The sequence below is a fragment of the Clytia hemisphaerica genome, unplaced genomic scaffold (assembly GCF_902728285.1).
Source record: "Clytia hemisphaerica strain Z4C2 unplaced genomic scaffold, Clytia hemisphaerica genome assembly, whole genome shotgun sequence".
Taxonomy (NCBI): Eukaryota; Metazoa; Cnidaria; class Hydrozoa; order Leptothecata; family Clytiidae; genus Clytia; species Clytia hemisphaerica.
This window is the reverse complement of record NW_027104489.1, coordinates 544,304-562,626: the sequence shown is the minus strand read 5'-3', so window position 1 is coordinate 562,626 and position 18,323 is coordinate 544,304. Positions and strand designations below refer to the sequence as shown.

Below are 18,323 nucleotides of genomic sequence, written 5' to 3'. Positions count from 1 at the left end.
TTTTTCGAAACCATTAAGAAGGGTACTTACCTCAAAGGGTGATATTTTTAACTTTTTCTTATTTTTTTTTCTCTTTTTATTTTATAGTGAAACTTAAAAATACGAAAATATAAAAATCAATATAAAAACGTAAAAATGGTATTGAACACATCCTACTGGTCATACATTTCATTTTAACTAAAACCGATATCATTTCGGACACCAAAAAAAAATATTTGAATTTCGGACAGAATGACGTCATACACAGCTAGTTGTTATCCGATTGCTCACCAATCCGTGTTGGAAGCCATTTTGAAAGATGATCAGGGGAACACAAAGGTACTTTGTCGTCATAGTAACAACATCTTTCTGATTTCTTGGGCCTTTTTTGGTATTTGGAGAGAAAATTATGGAATTTCAGGCCTATTTAGAGTAATTTTATTTCGCAAATTTATGCAAATCCCACGTATGGTCCATTTTTCGAACATCAGCGGAATGAATAATCATATTTTTTATGTTATAGGAAGCATATTGCCATTACATAAGTTCCATGTTGTTCATGTTACAAGCAATGAAAAACGATGGCTGGGAGAAGAAAGGTAGAACACGATACTTAGACCATGTCCAGACGTTACGGTTCCGTATCGTTCCGAAACGAAACGGTTCCGAAACAAGTGTGAACGTCAAAATTCAAAACGAGCAAAACAGATCAAAACGGTTTTGCTCCACTTTTTTTCATCGGAACGGAACCGCTCCGTTTTCTTACTCCGAAGCGCTCCGAAACCAACATGAACACACTCGATCCGTAACAAAAATTATACCGGAGCGAAACGGAACAGTAACACGTGTGAACATGGTCTTATCTATTCCCAGTTGGCACACGACGTTGTTTCAACGTTCATCTGACGTTAATGGACGTTGTGAAAGATTGATGTTGAAACAATGTTGTGTGCGTGCCAAACCTTTTTGCTTCGATCAACTTGTATCCCCTGGTTGGTCATGATTGAGTATTTTTCTGTACTCGTTTAGAAAAACTCCCCTTGAAATTTCCCAATTTTAATGCATTTTAGTAGAGTGCGAACCCTTAGGACCCGTGACATCTTTTATGCGACGCAACCACGTCAGAACGTAATTTGTACTAGTAATCTCATGGTTGCGAGGGAAATTCGGGATAAATTTCCCGAGGTCAATTTTGGAATATTTTGAAATTTCCCGAGTGCAACGAGGGAAATTTAAAACATTTCGAAATTTGACCCAGGGTAATTTATCCAGAATTTCACGAAAACAAGCATGGGATTCCTGGTTAATCTCATTGTTTGGATTGAAATTCTAACAATTCTGAAAGACGTCAATTCAACACTGGAAATCAATCTGAAACTTTAAAAAGAGGTCTCAAAAAAGTCATAGAAACGCAAATCGAGTTTTAATAGGATAGTATTCCATTTATTTAAGCCTTTGAAGCTAGTAAGAACTTCGAAAAAAGTGATGAGTTTCCAAACGATGGAAATTTCACTTTTGCGGGAAATTACAAAATCTAGGAGGGAAATTACAAAAGCTAGGAGGGAAATTACAAGTTCGCGGGAAATTGCAAATTAACGTAAGCAAAAACGTCAATAGAATTTCAATCAACCATGAGATTACGACGTTAGTTTTCTCGAGATGAGAAATCGACTATATCCACATAAAATATGTCACGAGTCCTGAGGGTTTACCCCCTAATATTTAGAAGATGAAAAAAAACCAAAAAGATGGATTTTTTTGTCTGGACAGACAGTGCTTGTGTTTAGGCGAAGCTATGAAGGTATTCCTATAGGCATGCAACGTCTTATGGGGATTCAATGGGCGGCTGTAAAACCTTTGGACGTCCTAGAAACGTACATTAGACGCCCAACAGGCGTTTGTGCCCATTGGGACAGGTTTTGTATTTATTTTAACATTGTTTTGCTAAACTTTTTTTATTCACCATAGACATCCAAGAAATTCGAACACATGACACCATCAAACTACTTAAGTTGACTGACCAATGTCTTGGGCGTATCAAAGCTTTCTTGAACTTCCAAAAAGGTGAGTTTTTCCAATTCCGAATTTCTTATGTATGTCATTCATAGGCTCTTAACTTCAGTTGAGCTAGAATCTGAGAATGTCATGTCTGTGTATCAGTCTGTCCCCTCAAAACTGGGGCAGGCTGGAGTCTTCAAAAATGGTCGGATTCGACTGAAATTTTGCACACTCGTTTCTTGGGTGAATCCCTGTGGTGTTTTTTTTCACTTTTTTCAAAATTTTGATTTTTAGGGGCGTGGTCACGACTTTCTCGTTAAAACGAGGCTAAAACTTTTCTTTTATCAACAATTTTATTTTTAATTTTTTTAATTTTAATTTTTAATGTTTACAAATGGGCCTACGAGTAATTTAAAAGATACTGAAGTTGAGCCAGTGCTGTTAGCACGTTCGACAGTTTTCTAATCTGGATGTATTTCAGATGAAGATCAGATCAGAGTACCTACAATGTAATGATTTGATGCTTCATTTCTTATAAATAAAGAAAATATTCAGTCCATATTAAGTTTCTCTAAACCAAAGTGTAATTTCCTAGGAAATAAAACTTTTGAAAAAAATCACTTCTCATTAATAAGCTACTTCGAGTTGCTGTTTTCGAAAGTTTTAAACATTTCTTTTTATAAACCTCAGACGAAGACAAATCAGCAACCTCAAAAGAAAAAGTGACACGCCAATATACCACGCCCGTACCACCCAAATCACCCACTAACCTCTCGCCCAATCTCACCAAAAGAACTGCCGGTAGACGAACATCAGAGCCACCGAATTTCCATTACCAGCACCATCAGAATCAAAACAACAAGACTTTGAACGTGAACAAAACAGCTCTGGCATTGATCAACTCGTTACCATCGCCTCCTGGAACCAGACGATCGAGGTATGAAATTCCAAATTTTTGAAGCTTTCAGATGTTCTTAACTTTTTGAATATTAAGCCTAAAGATGTTCTTAACTAACATGTCCTTATTTTCACCATTTTGTGAGTATTTTTGTGCGCATTCCTAAGAAATCGGGTATTTTAGAGTAGAAGCAAAGCCTTAAAATGTTCTTAACTTACATACAGAGTAACTCTCTGTAATTCGAATCTTTTTCTATTTCGAAGAAAATTTTCGCTCCCATGAAGATCGAATGTATTTTTATTTTTTCGATCTCTGTTTCTTAGCACAGTGAACTTTCAACATCAGAACCAAGAGATGTATCAAGCTTTTGAACGACGGAAAACGTTGAGCGGCGTGAAAACCATGAAAGCTCGATATGCTACCACCAATTACGTAGGTTTCTAAGTTTTTTTCTGAGCTTTTGATAGGATCTTACTAATGTTACAGGCCAAGCAAGCGTGTGGCGACTTCTATTTTGTGAGGGCTCAATTTTTTGAAAACTGAAGTTTTTATGGCATAAATTTGTTTACAAGCGTGTTTTTTGACAACCTCAAGTCAGAAAGTGTTTTTTTTAGTATAGCTCTAACTATTGATAACCTTTTTCATCACAGTGTTGATATAAAAAAGTCCCTTCGTTTTCATAATTTTTAGAATTTGGATTTATTTCGAAAAGAAGCAGAGAAGAAAGCACTGACAATGGCAAAACAAAAAGTAGTAAGTTGTGTATTCCTTTTTATACCAAATTGTGAGGTTTGGATGGGGTTTAGGGGCACTGTGTGAGTGGTACATGGAGGCGCGTAGTCAATTTAAAATAGGGCAAAAGGATGGGCGTTGCTTTATTATCTTAAATTATATCCATGAATTTTTATTTTTCAGTTTCAACAGAAATGGCAAGAACGACAAAAGGAAATCAAACAAGAGGCAGAAACGTACGTTTATCGTTTCGTAGTATGGCAATGAATTTTGAAATTAGCCGTAGATATCGGGTCTGTAATTAGCAACAAAGTCCGAATATAAGCATCTTTCTGATCAGGGAAATGATATTCGTGATATGCACCATTTCAATGTCTTATTCCTATGACCCAACAGGTGATTGGTTGAAAGTGACGTATTGACTGATTTTACGTCACTTACGACCAATGAGCTGTTGGTTCCGTGGTGTAATGTCAGAAGACATTGCAGTGGTGCATATCATGAATAGCAGTTTACTACGCGCCAAACGTCAAAACGACATTCATTCAACTTTGGCCAATTTTATTTTTGTTGTGAATTCTCGTATAATTTTTTTGCACTCTTTTTTTACAGGCGTTGGAACTTACGAAACAGTCGTTCACAGCGCGATAAAGACTATAGAAAACGTCTACTTGAAGAGATATTGACTTTCGAAGAAACTTGGGTAGGAACAAAAACTGTCTTTGCTGATTTTTAAGAAGACTGTTGTGTAGTCTCATAACTCGATCAAGCTGTCTAGCCGTGTCAACTATATATCATACCCTCAACCTCGTTCCCTGTGTATTATCAGCTTTTGTTATGCTTACTGATAGCGCTAGATAATAATCTCTGGCGTCTATCAGTAACGTAAATAAAGCTCGGAATACACTTAGACGAGGTTGTCATACCCTTGTAAAGATGCACTGCGGTATATAGTGGCCATTGACATTGGCTGTTGCACAGGCAACAAAGGTTCGATTCCCACTCGCAGTGGTTCACTTGGCAAGTGAATGAACCTTTTCCCAGGTCAACCTATGCCATATGAGGGGAATTCAATCCAAGGTGCTGACGGGGTGCTCATTAAAAGCGCTTATAGTAGCTGTGAAAATGGACTTCAAGTCCAGTTGCAACTCAACCAAATAGAAATAGAAAACCAGTCTCCACTATTCGAACATATTTACGTCCTCGAGTGTTTTCTAGTTATAGAGACCAATTTGATTAGTTGTTTTACGGGCCCGATCGACCCTAAAATTCCAAAAATCGAAATAAGAATAAAATTCATTTTGGTAGTACATTTTTATTTTCATTGCTTTACACACTGCCAAATTTTCAAAAATTTTGGTTGTTTTCCAGGGTTTTGAGAATTTAATGTTCAATTTTTATGTTCAGTTTTTCATACTATCCATTTTTGGGTAGCTTGGCCTGTAAAACATCAAATTAAATTGGCCTCGCTTTATAGAGACTCTTTATATATTATTTTTTGTTAGAACGTGACGCACCAGTCCCGAGATGCATTGCAGCAGAATCCATCAGACAGTTCAGCAATGATTCAAATTGTCCAAGCTGTATTTAAGTAAGACTAACATAGTATAACACAATATAAGGGAATTACACTTGATAATTATGGGCAATTAGAAGGTCTTAGTACAAATAGTGAAAATACCTTGCCCGATGATGCGAGAAGAATTTCTTGAAACGTACGTAGCCAATCGTCAAAATCGTGAAAATGTTGTCTCCCAATAGTGCCATCCACGAAATTTGATTTGCGCGAAAATTTATCCCGTTAAACAAGAATATTAGTATTAGAAGTGAAAGTCACTCATTGTCATTTTCCTTTAGAGAGAAGAATCACCCTCTTGGGAAAGTTTGCAAAGGTCTTCAATATTTTGTCTACCAAAAAGTACTCGAAATTCTCAACCAACAAGAAAACGATGGCTCGTACTTAGACCCTGTGGACACGTTGCCTCGACCCAAACTCCCAATGATGAGTTCCATAGAAAATACTGGGCACAGGGATAAACGTTACTCCACTAGCGGTGATGCTATATTGGGTATAATTCTGGAAGACCCCTTGTTTCCCACTCAACAACAAGGATTGGATCAAGGGTACAATGATACGAAAGAGCAATCTCGGAATGCGCAACTTAATCAAAGTAATACGTCTCACCAGTCTGAGATTGGTCCAAAAAGTATTAAATCTCGTCCAGAAGATAAAGTTAAAAAACCTAACAGAGGTGGAGAAGGTTTGGATCAACAGCTGAATTTACCGAACCGAGGGCAGTCGCCTCAAGAGTCGATCATATACGACGTAAAAAAAAACGGCACGAAAGACAACTTGATTGACGACGTCGGTGATGTTAATGACGTTTTTAAAAGCGAGGACGGCAAAGATCTCGGAGCCACAACAAGTGGTTTGAGCAAGACTAACAGCTTACGTAAAAATAGTGATCAAATTGACGGCGTTGACGGGGCGACGGGAAGTTTAACGTGGATTAACAGCTTACGTCAACAGTACCAGACGGTACGGTCGACGTCTCTTGAGAAGAATTACGAAGCGTTAGAGGATGAAATGTTCGGCTCTTCCGACGGATCGCAAAATGAAGAGAGTGATGGTGAAGAGGCGGATGATGAGGCGGAACAGGTCAGTGTTTTAAAACCACCCGGGCGGTATACAGAATTAATACACGGGTTCATATTAGCCAAATGTTGGCCAAATTAGAGAAAGTATTTTATATGACCTTCCATCTGAGGGGACCAATATTCCAATTCGAATTACAGAGAGATTTGAATAATAGAGGTTCGAATCAGAGATCGTTGACTGTATATTTATCTGTGCATTTTTATCCAATCAGAACTTGTTTACTCGTTAAACTTTTCATGACTTTTAAACCACCCGTGTATTGATTTGGTCATAGAAAAGCAAATTCGTGAGATTCGAATTATAGAGAGTATCTTACGAGTGATGGGAGCTGATAATTAGTTCGAATTATAGAAAGATTCGAATAATAGAAGTTAAGTAGAGTCCACGCGCTCAAAACCTCATTTAATATTCATCCCAAATCTGGATGAAAAAGATCAAAGCGGTGTGTCAACCTGGGCAGATTCTTTTACAGAGCCATGACCTTTAGAGTGAATACGTGCCATGCGCGGAATATCAGAATCTACTTGGAGATTGCAATTGATCGAATGATTTATAAAGTCATGGTTCTATTAAAAAATTCAAAATTTTTGGTTTTTATTCAGACGTCCTTCTTTGATTAGATTTTCATTTCATTTGCATTTTTTAGACGGATGTTGTACCTTTCTCTCCCATTCCTCACACAACAAAACCTCAACTTCCTGGTGAAATATCAGACTCCGAAACTAAAGATGATGAAACTTCACAAGACTCCATTTCAAAAGTGGTGCCAATCAAGACAGGCAATCTTCCTGGTACTAATGACACACAACCGTCAACAATGGATACTAATCTGTCAACTAATAAACAGATCACTGATGCTCAAAATCCGTCTTATTTCTCCATCTCCAGATCACGAAAAGGATTGACATTGCAAGGAGATCACTGTGAAGAAACTGTGGAATTACAGGATGTCGATGAAATGGATTGTGTTCAACACGAGTACGACACTCCATACGAACCAAGCTGTCAATCAAACCCAGAATCAACCGAACCAAGTTGCCAATCAACCTCCAATTATGAAGTACCGTGGTGTAGCGATAATACTTCAAATACAGAAGCCAGTCAACGCAACGAAAGCGGCTCTTCGGTAATAGAAATCCAAGTTATACCGAATACTCCGCAGGAAGAACACGGCTCGGGCACGGAAGACGCGCCGTTGCCGCGTCATTTTTCCGGCTCTGGTGAAGATATCGATGCTGGAGCTTACTCAGACCTAGAAGAAGCGTTCGAGGAAGGCCCTTACGAAGGGTTGGTTACGGAAAGCCGGATAGTTGCTTTAACGGAAACACCCGAAAATGCTACGGAAAGAGTTGACGAGAATCCGGATCCTGAATGTGACCGGAACAGCCCGCCCAATTATTATGACGTCGACAGCGACTCGCTGCCGTCTACAAATGACGGCGTTGGAAATACTTACGAAACTTTAAATTTCAATGATCATGAAGATGAAGAGAATGTCTATGAAGATTTAGATAAATTAGAAGATGACAGGGTGGATAGACCTGCGGAACTACCCAGCCAAACATTATACGGTAATCCGAACGAAGCGTTCCCCGTTGATACGTTTTATTTAAAGAAATTGGATTCGATCATTCAAGAAATTCGCTTTGGTATAGGTATGTTAAAAAACAATTTTCATAATTTGATTGAATTCATTGACCATGTTCAGACGTTACGGTTTCGTATTGCTCCGGTGTGGTATTTGTTACGGATTGGAAGTGTTCATACTGATTTCGGAACGTTTCATAGCAAGAAAACGGAGCAGTTCCGTCCCGATGAAAATAGAGGAGCGAAACTGTTTCGATCTGTTTTGCTTTGTAACGTTGGAACTGGTTCGTTTCGGAGCGAAACGGAACGTAGCGTGTGAACGTGGTCTTAATCTTATATGCAATTTTTCTGTCATTCGTACTCAGAAAATGAGAGATTTTTTTTTCGTTCCATGTTTTTGTCTGACGTCATGAGCGGCACTCCATTGAAAGTTGTAAGTCTTAACAGAGATTAGTCTAACTTTCCAAATGGCAGACCAGCAGCTTAAAAAGCTATTCGAAAATATTGGAAAATCAAGTGGAGGTACACTAAAGATTTCTCGTTCTTTTTATGTTACCTACTCACCTACTTATTCGAACCTCTACTATTCGAATCTTTATTTTATTTGAACTAAAATATAGGTGACCTCAGCTAGAGAAGAAAAGTGGTTTAAATTACTCTCTGTAATTCGAATCTTTTTCTAATTCAAAGAAAATTTTTAGAACCATGAAGATTGTATTAGAAAAAGTCAACTGTACTCTCAATCATGGTCGAAATGTATTGAGATTTTAATGTATTTTAACGCTTTTCAGAATTTAAAGTTCGGGCGAGAATTGCTATTTTAGTACTTCAACTTTATTTCATTGAATATTTCGATTTTTTGGGGGTTCGGTGGCTTCTAGGCGATATTCCAAGACTTATCGGAGAAAATTTGAGCTTTTAAATCCTGAAATCCTAAGGTCCTCCTAAATATCATGTTAATTAAACTCAGAGTTAACTCTACTTTCCAATTTTAGTTTAACGCGCTTAAAAATCATTTGTTGTGTTTAAAATTTCGCAGGTATATCTCATTTGTCTCAAATATTTTGTCCATGATTGTAGGTTTGGGAAAGTTTCCAAATGTCATTAGTACAACCCTATAATAACAAAATCTTCTGTTGCAATGGTTATAGATCGATTACATTCAGTACTACTGATGGTGTACGAGGAGCTGGGAACACCCATCGGTAAAGATCAAGCTTACGCAACATTGGAAAGCATTTTGTTTCAACCCTTATGGCCCTGGCTTTTGCAAGCTTTCAGGTAAACACCACTATTGCTTTTTGGTAGACTTGATGGCGCCGTTAAGTGGGCTGGTGTAATTTGACCGACTCCATTTTTTTGGTTTAACTTTGAGCACGTAGAAAATCATTTTTCTTTTGACAATTAATATTTTATTAACACCTTTTTGAAGGGAAGGAACTAATTTTTTTGCGAATTTTGAAGAAATTGAAGGAGATGAAATTGGAATTTTCAAAATAAAACTCTTTTCCAATTTTCATGAAAGAATTCCAAGCCTCGACTGTTACATACTAGTGTACGCACTTCAACGATGGGGCGTAGCACAACGGAAAACGTCAACATTTACAAACCCCACCCCCTGTGAAAACTTCAAGTGTACGCAAAGAACAATTTTATAAGAACACTATATGAAAATTGGTCAAATCTTAAGAACAAATTAAAAACAATCGAAGCCTCGGATTTACTATGAAAGTACTTACCAATTTTAAATTTTTAAGTAAATAAACTTTAAGCGTTTTAACATTGTAAGAACATTTAAGCCTGAAAATTCATATTATAAAAAAAAGCGTGTATTATTTTTCGCCTTTTCAGGAAGCTTAACGAGCACAAGGAAGAATACTTGACAGAGCTGTTCCGAAAACAACACCATTGCACACCGTACGATTTGAAAGTGCGCTCTAAATTCGCACTCTGTCAACCTGAAACCGTAAGTCGAACATAGATTTCAAGTTGTCAAGATTTTCATTTTAGTAAAATCATGGCGTTCTAAATTAGGTTTCAGTAATTTAGAACGCCATGAGGAAAATCCATTCTCCTTAAGGGAAGAAATTTTTGACAAATCCGTGAAAATTAAATTCCGCGAAACACGAATATTCTTATGTCAAGGAGGTGTTACCAAAGTGGTCTAATAAAAAATCTGAGGGATCTGGTCTTTCGAGCGTAGAAAATCCACTTTTCTAAAAAGTCCTAAACCTAGGGATACGTATTTTATCTTGAATATCCCTATAGTGGTAAACTGGGAGGATAATTTCCCAAATTCTCATTTTTCCGCCCCCTTGATAATCAATAGTGTTTATTTAAAATCATAAAATGGTTTTTCTCGTCCTTCCACTAAACCGACTATATGAACTGAAGTCAACTCACTCTCTCATTAAAACTACATCCATTCGAATCTTTCTGTAATTCGAATAAAATTTTTGATCCCGTGAAGTTCGAATTAGAGAGAGAGAGAGTCAACTATCTTTGTTTTTACGAATTGAGGCCAGGGGTCTTTCTAAGCACTTTGAGCTGGGGCCATTTTTGTAACTTTAGATTGAATTTCTAATATGCCTTAAGGGGCCGTCCACATAGTACGTACGCACTAAAATGTCGAAAATCGAGTACCCCTCCTCCCCTGTACGCAAGCTCACGCAAATGGCTATATCTCCCTCTGGTAAGTACATACTTTTCATTCACCCCCCCCCCCCACTCGGTTGAAGAAAATTTAGAATTCAAATCGTTTGGTTCGAACCTTTATTTCATACATGAAACTCAATGTTTATCAAGAAACTTTTTCTTTTCCTTGATGCGTATAACAAGCGTAAAAGTCGACAAATAAACAAGCGAAAAAGGGCTATGAAAATTTTTTTTCTGCGTACGTACATTTTCCTTTGAACCCTCCCCTCCCCTCCCCCTGTACGCAAGCATACGCTTTTGAGAAGACCCCCCATCCCCCTTAGTGCGTACGTACTATGTGGACGGCCCCTAAAGAGAACTTGCTCAGCAAAGTTGTTTGGATTGAGTTTCAAAAATTCAATCTTAGATTGAGGTTTACCTGCAAGTCGAAATTATTTTCTTATTCATTTCATCCAGTGCGCTCAGGAAGACCCATACAGAGAAGCTATCGAAGAGTTGAAAAAGCTCGGCAATCTGAAATGTCCATTGGATAAACTCGAATGTCTCGGTAAGTAAAGTTGTTTTACCGTAATTTCTCTAATACAGTGGACTCTCTTTAATTCGAACTTATATTGTTCGAACCTTTCTATAGTTCGAACTCTTCTTCAGTTCCCGTCAAGGGGAAAACCTTGTAAAATACTCTCTATAATTCAAATAGTCTAATATAATATAGCTTGATACCCTATTTTTAGCGTTTTGAACCTTAATTTGGTCAAAAGTCGGCTATTCTAGGCTGGGGCTTGTTCTTAAATTGCTCTTATAATTTTTTGGCATTTTGAGCCTCGTTATTCTTATAAAATTGTTCTTATAAAAAATAGAGTGTAAGAGATTCGATTTTCGCTGAACAGATGCTTAACGTTTCTTTCATTTTTTCATTTTTTCATTTTCATAAGCAGCGATGGCCAAGTGGTCAAAGGCGTCAGCGTCTTAAACCAGGGGTTCGCGGTTCGAATCACCGCTCTGTTCCGTTCAGCTCATAGATAGCCGAGCCTCCTGGCCGTGGACCCCGTGAAAACAAACGAAAAACTGTCTAAAAGTCCTAGATTAACCACGTAAAATATCGACTCATATTCATTTTTCTTTTCTTTCATTCAGTTCGTGCTTCGAAATCAGTCATCTTATGTGTTGAAGAATACTCAAAGAAACGCGGAGATGACAAAACACCATTGACGTAAGTACCCAAAAGTTTTTATCTGCTACCGTCAACGGCTGTAACGTGGAACGATTCGTCAAATCTTGGGACGGTTGATTTCTAGACTGCATTTTCACTTACTGTTTAAATCTCTTTGACAACAAATCTTGGGACGGTTGATTTCTAGACTGCATTTTCACTTACTGTTTAAATCTCTTTGACAACAAATCTTGGGACGGTTGATTTCTAGACTGCATTTTCACTTACTGCTTAAATCTCTTTGACAACAAATCTTGGGACGGTTGATTTCTAGACTGTATTTTCACTTACTGCTTAAATCTCTTTGACAACAAATCTTGGGACGGTTGATTTCTAGACTGCATTTTCACTTACTGCTTAAATCTCTTTGACAACAAAATCTTGGGATGGTTGATTTCTAGACTGTATTTTCACTTACTGCTTAAATCTCTTTGACAACAAATCTTGGGACGGTTGATTCTAGACTGCATTTTCACTTACTGTTTAAATCTCTTTGACAACAAATCTTGGGACGGTTGATTTCTAGACTGCATTTTCACTTACTGCTTAAATCTCTTTGACAACAAATCTTGGGACGGTTGATTTCTAGACTGTATTTTCACTTACTGCTTAAATCTCTTTGACAACAAATCTTGGGACGGTTGATTTCTAGACTGCATTTTCACTTACTGCTTAAATCTCTTTGACAACAAATCTTGGGATGGTTGATTTCTAGACTGTATTTTCACTTACTGCTTAAATCTCTTTGACAACAAATCTTGGGACGGTTGATTTCTAGACTGTATTTTTACTTTGACAACAAGTTTGTTTTGATACTTCAACCAAGTTTATCAATCAAACTTTCACCATACCATCCCATAATCACAACCAGGATTAAGGAGGTTCGGTGAAATGGTGGCCTAATTCTGTCCCATGTTTTGTCACATAGTCCCAAGTTAGAGCCTTTGACGGTACCCAGATGCAGAGATTTTAAACCGACACGCTAAAGTTCTGAAGGTCGGGAAATTTTCAGCATCTAGAAGGTTTACATTAAGAAATTTCGCAAGACCGCGTCAATTTTTTTTGCAGCGGGAATCCTAGACCCCAGCCCGGGGATCGGCAGGTCCAGCCGAAATATTTTCAGCTTTACGTGCAACGGTACTGGGGATGCGACACATCTAAGGCCTACTATTATTCCGCTCCGATGGAATATTGGTCCACTCCTTCAGAGCTAATCGCCATCGGAATATCTGATAAAAAAGGTTTCAATTAGGTTATCCTAAAAGTCGTTGAAACGTTGTTTTCAACCTTCACCTGCAATGAACGTTTCGAACGATATGTGCCAACTGGGCCTGTTCACAAATAGTCTTCACTTTGTTTCTTATTTTAGGAAAAAATTTCGGCTTATACCCAATTTTTATACCTTTGGTCTTATTGATCTTGAAATTTGATTCTTATATTATGGTGGTCTCTCAACCCTCATTGTTTTTGGGCCTTTTGGACCTAGATGGAGGTCCTATAAATTAACCCCTGCTCATTTGTTCCACAATTAGTTACACATAGATAGTTACTAAAGGGTTTTAGGGTTTTCTGCTTTACTACTCATTTCAGTTTTATGAGCTGTTGATTTACCCTATAGGTCTATAAAACACCCCCTTCGCACAGACCCACTGGAAAAATTGTCCAAAATATCGTCCCTGTTGGAAAACAAGAAGCCCGTTGGGCGTGAAGGCCCAGCGAAAAGTAACGTGTTGAAAACGAGCGTGCAAAACAGCAAATGTATGACCCCGTTGACATGGATCAAAGTGAAGACAGGAAAAAAAAATTCAAAATCACCGCGGTACTTCTCATTGGTTAGACGCTTGAAATTTTATTATCTGGCACCCGATGTAGAAATTTTCTTCCGACACGCTAAAGCTCTGAAGGTCGGGAAAATTTTCAACATCTGGAAGAAATACATTACGGAATTTCGCCTGACCGCGTAATTTTTTAGAAAAATGGGCCCGAGTGCAATTTGGACAGGGAAGGTGTCATGGCCGACAAAATTTCGGTCAGAAAAAACTTCAAAAGGTTTCACGAAATAAATTCAAATACAAAACTTTTTGGAGAAGGAATCATGCAAAATATTATCATTCTTTTCAAAAGGAGGGCATGTAGAAATACTCAAATAAGTATTTTTCCTTCTTTAAACTGATCACAGAAGCAAAAACAAAATAGAAATAACATTGTACACAAAAAAGCCTGAAAGAAGAGAAAAGTCATAATCAGCATCTATAATAACACTAAAAGAAAAACTAAAGCTATAGAAAATGAATACTAACCCTCAATGAACACTTTTGTGAAGTTTAATAAAGATTTTATCCCAAAAACTTCAGTTCTGGAACACTGAAGTCGGTTTGTCGGTTGTCGGCCGGTGGACAACAGTTATATTTGGAGGACGGTCTAAGATAGATAACAATATGAAAGTTACTGATAAAAGCCTAAGCCCATAGGAACATACCTGCTTTAGTTTCTTTGGTCTTTGAATGGTATAAAATTTGAGAAAGTGCAGAAAAAATCAGCCATCAAAACAAACAAAAACAAAAGTTATGATTATCAACTTTTCTGTGGTAGAAACACATTTTTTGGGTTGGTGCACATACAGAAATTACACTGGATACTAAAACTAATATTCAGGGAGTGATAAGTACAGTTAAACTACAAAAAAATCCATCAAAAGAAACCAAAAACAACCATAACACATAACAGCACACATGTTTTGAAAATTACATCAGCCATGTTGTTTGTAATTTTTGCCGACATACTCATGACGTGGTAACTAACGACAGTGATTTGACGGTCTTTTTGAGGCGCCAGATCTCAAAAAAACAATTTTTGAGCGTTCAGCACGGCCCCGAAAATGAGGGCTAAACTTATGTCGGCACATCAATGGATGACTACTATTTCTCTCCGATGGTATATTGGCCCGCTCCTTTAGAGCTTTAGCGTGGGCGGCCGCCAATACGCCATCGGAATATCAGATAAGAAATTTTATTGAATGGTCTCCTACCAACCGGGCCTACACAGGCGCAGGTTCAACTTTCCAATAAAATTCTAGCCTGGGTATCCAGACTCAAAATTTCAGAAAAAAGAATCTTACCTGGTGTAACTAAAAATGTCGGGTATAGTTTGTTTGATACTGCCTGTGAGTGAACCCTTGTTGACAGACTATCAAAACCCAGGCAGACACACATAATTAACTTACCATATAACATCTTTTACAAACTCAAAAAACTTTTAAAACTACTTTAAACTACATCAAAACATCAGCCACATTTATAAAAGCTCCTTTCCATTTTGTTTAGAAATGAACCTGTGTTTTCATTTTCATTTGTGCATCTTTTTTCACAGGTCAGCTTTTTCAATAAATTATGCGCACCCGTAGAAAAATATAAACAAGTTCCCCGAATATTCTGCTTAGTGAGTGGACGCTTTTTAACGAATTAGGTGCACTCACATATTCAGGGAGAAATATTCCTGCAGGCATGTTAGTTGGACCAGACCGTAAACAAGAAAAATGATCTTTAAAGAACTAGACGGTGAAATAGTTTTACGGTCTGCATATCCAAGCTAATAAAATTCATGTGGTTAATGTGAGTTAACAGTTAATACTCGCGAAGATCCAGAAATGACCATTTAACTCTTCGTGCCTTGCAACCATGAGAAATGTTCAATCTAGTTTGAATTTACCCACGAGCTGCATTTTAGTGTCCATTAACAGATTCCAGAATCAGTTTATATACTATAAATAATTACCATCAACTGCTCCAACTTGGGACTATCTGAAAAAACATGGGACGGCAATTCGGCCACCATTTCACCGAACTTCCAAAGTCATTTGATTTGAGTTAAGGAAAGGCGTATTTAAAATTACACGATTTCTCTTTCGATTTTACAGTAAGTGAAAATATAGACCAGATATGCAACAGTCCCATGTTTGACCAATCGTCTCAAGTTAGAGACGGTTGACGGTATGTGAGTCAAGTTTGAAAAATCAAGCCACCGACCGTTTAATGCGACAGATCCAGAATTGACCATTTTATTTAATGTGTGGAATCATGAAAAAAGTCCCAATCTTGTTCAAGTTTACACATGAGCTGCATTTTAGTCTCCGCTAACATATTCCATAATCAGCTTATTTGAAATAATTCTGTGTCGAGTTTGAAAAATCAAGCCACCGCACCAATCGTCAAACGAGACAGATCCAGAAATAACCATTTTCACGCGTAGCCTCATGGAAAAAGTACCAATCTTGTTCCAATTTACACATGAGCTCCGTTTTAGTGTCCATTACCAAATTCCAGAATCAGTTTACTTTTAATAATCATGTGTTGAGTTTGAAAACCATACCACGTCCCACCACTGACCGTTGTTAGCGACAGATCCAGAAGTGACTGTTTCCTTGCGTAGCATCAAGGAAAAAGTTCCAATCTTATTCAGATTTACACATGAGCTGCATTTCAGTTTACTTATTTCTATATCAGAAGCCATTATTTCCTAAAAATAAAGTCTTTTCGAGAACAATAAACTAAAAATAAAAGTGATTTAAGGTAGAATTTTCACTCATAAAACTTTATGAAAACTTGAGCAAAGACTATAAGATATGGCAGAATGTTGAAAAAGGTTTATAAAAGAAAATCATTACATATCTTTGGTTTGAAAGTCTCTTAACCACTAAAGCAAAGAAAATGTTCAAGAAAGTATGAATCAACCTCCTCGCTTCGACCACCATCTTGTTTTGTTTTGAAAATTGTTTTAGAAGGAGCGCGGATTCAGAAAATATATCTTTTATAGCCAGTATCCGACTTTAGCAACCTTTTCCCTCTCCAAACGGCAAAATTAAAAAGTGTGTTACTGGTTTTAAGCGCCGTTTCTACCAAAACGGACGGACAGACAGCGGAAGGACGGAAAGTTGCAAATGAAAGGCCCTATCGCTAGCGCTGGGCCAATTTCCAATTTTTATCTCCACTGAAAACAATCAAACAAACCAATCCTCACTGCAAATTATGATGCTTTTCTTCCCATCCCCACTGAATTCTCTGACTTGAAAACAAAAGAATTGAAATCCCCAGCCATAAAAAATATGGGAATATCAATCCCCATCGAGTTTAAGTCCGTTATTTTCATCCACACTGGCTGAAAAAAATGCTTCCGGGTCTGTGAGAAGGGTGTTATAAAAGCGTCACTTGTTCTCATATGACAAATTTGTCTAATTCAAAGTGGAGATTCCCGGTCACGTGACTTTTTTTTCCTCGAAATTTTCTTTTAGGAGTGGCGACGACTTACTTGGAATCTTTTCGTTTTTGATCATGAAAACAAATTACCCACAAATCGTCTCTGAATGTCATGCTATGGAAGAACTGGCTTATGAAGGGTACGTTTTTTTAATTTCGCTGTGTATTACGCATTACGCTTATTTGTGTCTTTCGCTTTTACGAAGAAGCCATCACCGTTTTATACAGTACCAGACTCCCACTCAAAATAATCGATAACAAATCAATTGACCAGATCATCAATTGCTTCCGGTAATTGATAGTTAATCGCTAATGTAATGCAAGTTATGACATTAAGGAAGGCTCGATTACATTAGTTGATCGATTATTCAACGATTGGCTCTAAGATGATTGACAGATCGATTGTTTAACATTTAACGGTTGCAAGTTCAATCCATCATTCTTCAAATCCAATCAATGATCAAGACTCAATACTTTCAAATAGGCTTCATTGCTTTGAAATCTCGGACCCTTACAGTGCAGAGAAAATTTTGCCAAATTTGAGCAAATTTGTGAGCGAAAAATCAGATTTTCGAAATTTTACACCCTTAGATGCACCAACTTGGGCAGATTTTTTTTACGCAGCGATGACCTTTAGAGTGAAAGTGAATATGTGGCTTGCGTGGAGTAATCAGGATCTGCTCGGTGATAAGTTTCTATCTGATGTTTTATAAGAACTAACTTTGTAATAACATAAGGCTTCGGTGGCCAAAATGTTAAGAGCAAGTTAAGAATATTCCAAGGCTTTGCAGACTCTAAAATGGCGAATTCCTTAAGAAAATGCTCACAAAATGGTGAAACTAGGAACATGTTAAGAACATTTTTAGGCTTGAAACTCAAAAAGTTAAGAACATCCGAAGACTTCAAAAATGTTGTGATGGCTAATGTTAGGTTTCTTTTTATTTCGGCAGGTATTTGATGGGTGAAGAAGGCTATTGTTTGACCACTCTCCATGCTGCCATTTCAAACCTACTCATTAAAAAGGACTGGTAATTAATCTGACGAAAGGAAAGGAAGGTGTACACAACGACCAAAGTTGATTGGCAATGAGGAAAACACGAAAACACTAGCTCTTCAATAAATCTTAATAACTAACTCTCATACTTTCGGATACCTAATAGCCGCCCCCCCCCCCCGTCCCCGTTAATTAGTTTTCCACCCAGGACATTCTTATTCCAACCCCCCTCTCCCCGCTTATTAATTTTTTAATGTTTTTAAAAGTTCCCTATTTTGTTCTAATTCAGCTGTATTAGCCTCCTTTTCAAAAATCTTCCACCCAGGGCATTCTTATTCCACCCCCCCCCCGCTTATTAA

General features: G+C 37.5%; 1 protein-coding gene across 1 annotated transcript; it reads left to right on the top strand.

Moving 5' to 3' along the window:
- Positions 1–85: 85 nt before the first annotated feature.
- Positions 86–18,088, top strand: LOC136821541 (uncharacterized). Its single transcript, XM_067077764.1, has 17 exons — positions 86–318; positions 503–578; positions 1,948–2,043; positions 2,668–2,914; positions 3,199–3,307; positions 3,566–3,628; positions 3,791–3,843; positions 4,220–4,310; positions 5,113–5,198; positions 5,465–6,266; positions 6,913–7,921; positions 9,005–9,134; positions 9,705–9,819; positions 10,965–11,055; positions 11,643–11,718; positions 17,006–17,110; positions 17,921–18,088. The coding sequence occupies exons 1-17, from the start codon at positions 232–234 to the stop codon at positions 18,000–18,002; spliced, it is 3,318 nt and encodes a 1,105-aa protein (XP_066933865.1). The 5' UTR covers positions 86–231; the 3' UTR covers positions 18,003–18,088.
- The last annotated feature ends 235 nt before the right edge of the window (positions 18,089–18,323 follow it).

Excerpts from the sequence above, each read along its gene's own strand:
- LOC136821541 (XM_067077764.1), top strand. The coding sequence starts at position 232 with ATGACGTCATACACAGCTAGTTGTTATCCGATTGCTCACCAATCCGTG. Across the intron at positions 579-1,947 it reads CGATGGCTGGGAGAAGAAAG|ACATCCAAGAAATTCGAACA; the intron begins GTAGAACACGAT and ends TATTCACCATAG. Across the intron at positions 11,056-11,642 it reads GGATAAACTCGAATGTCTCG|TTCGTGCTTCGAAATCAGTC; the intron begins GTAAGTAAAGTT and ends TCTTTCATTCAG.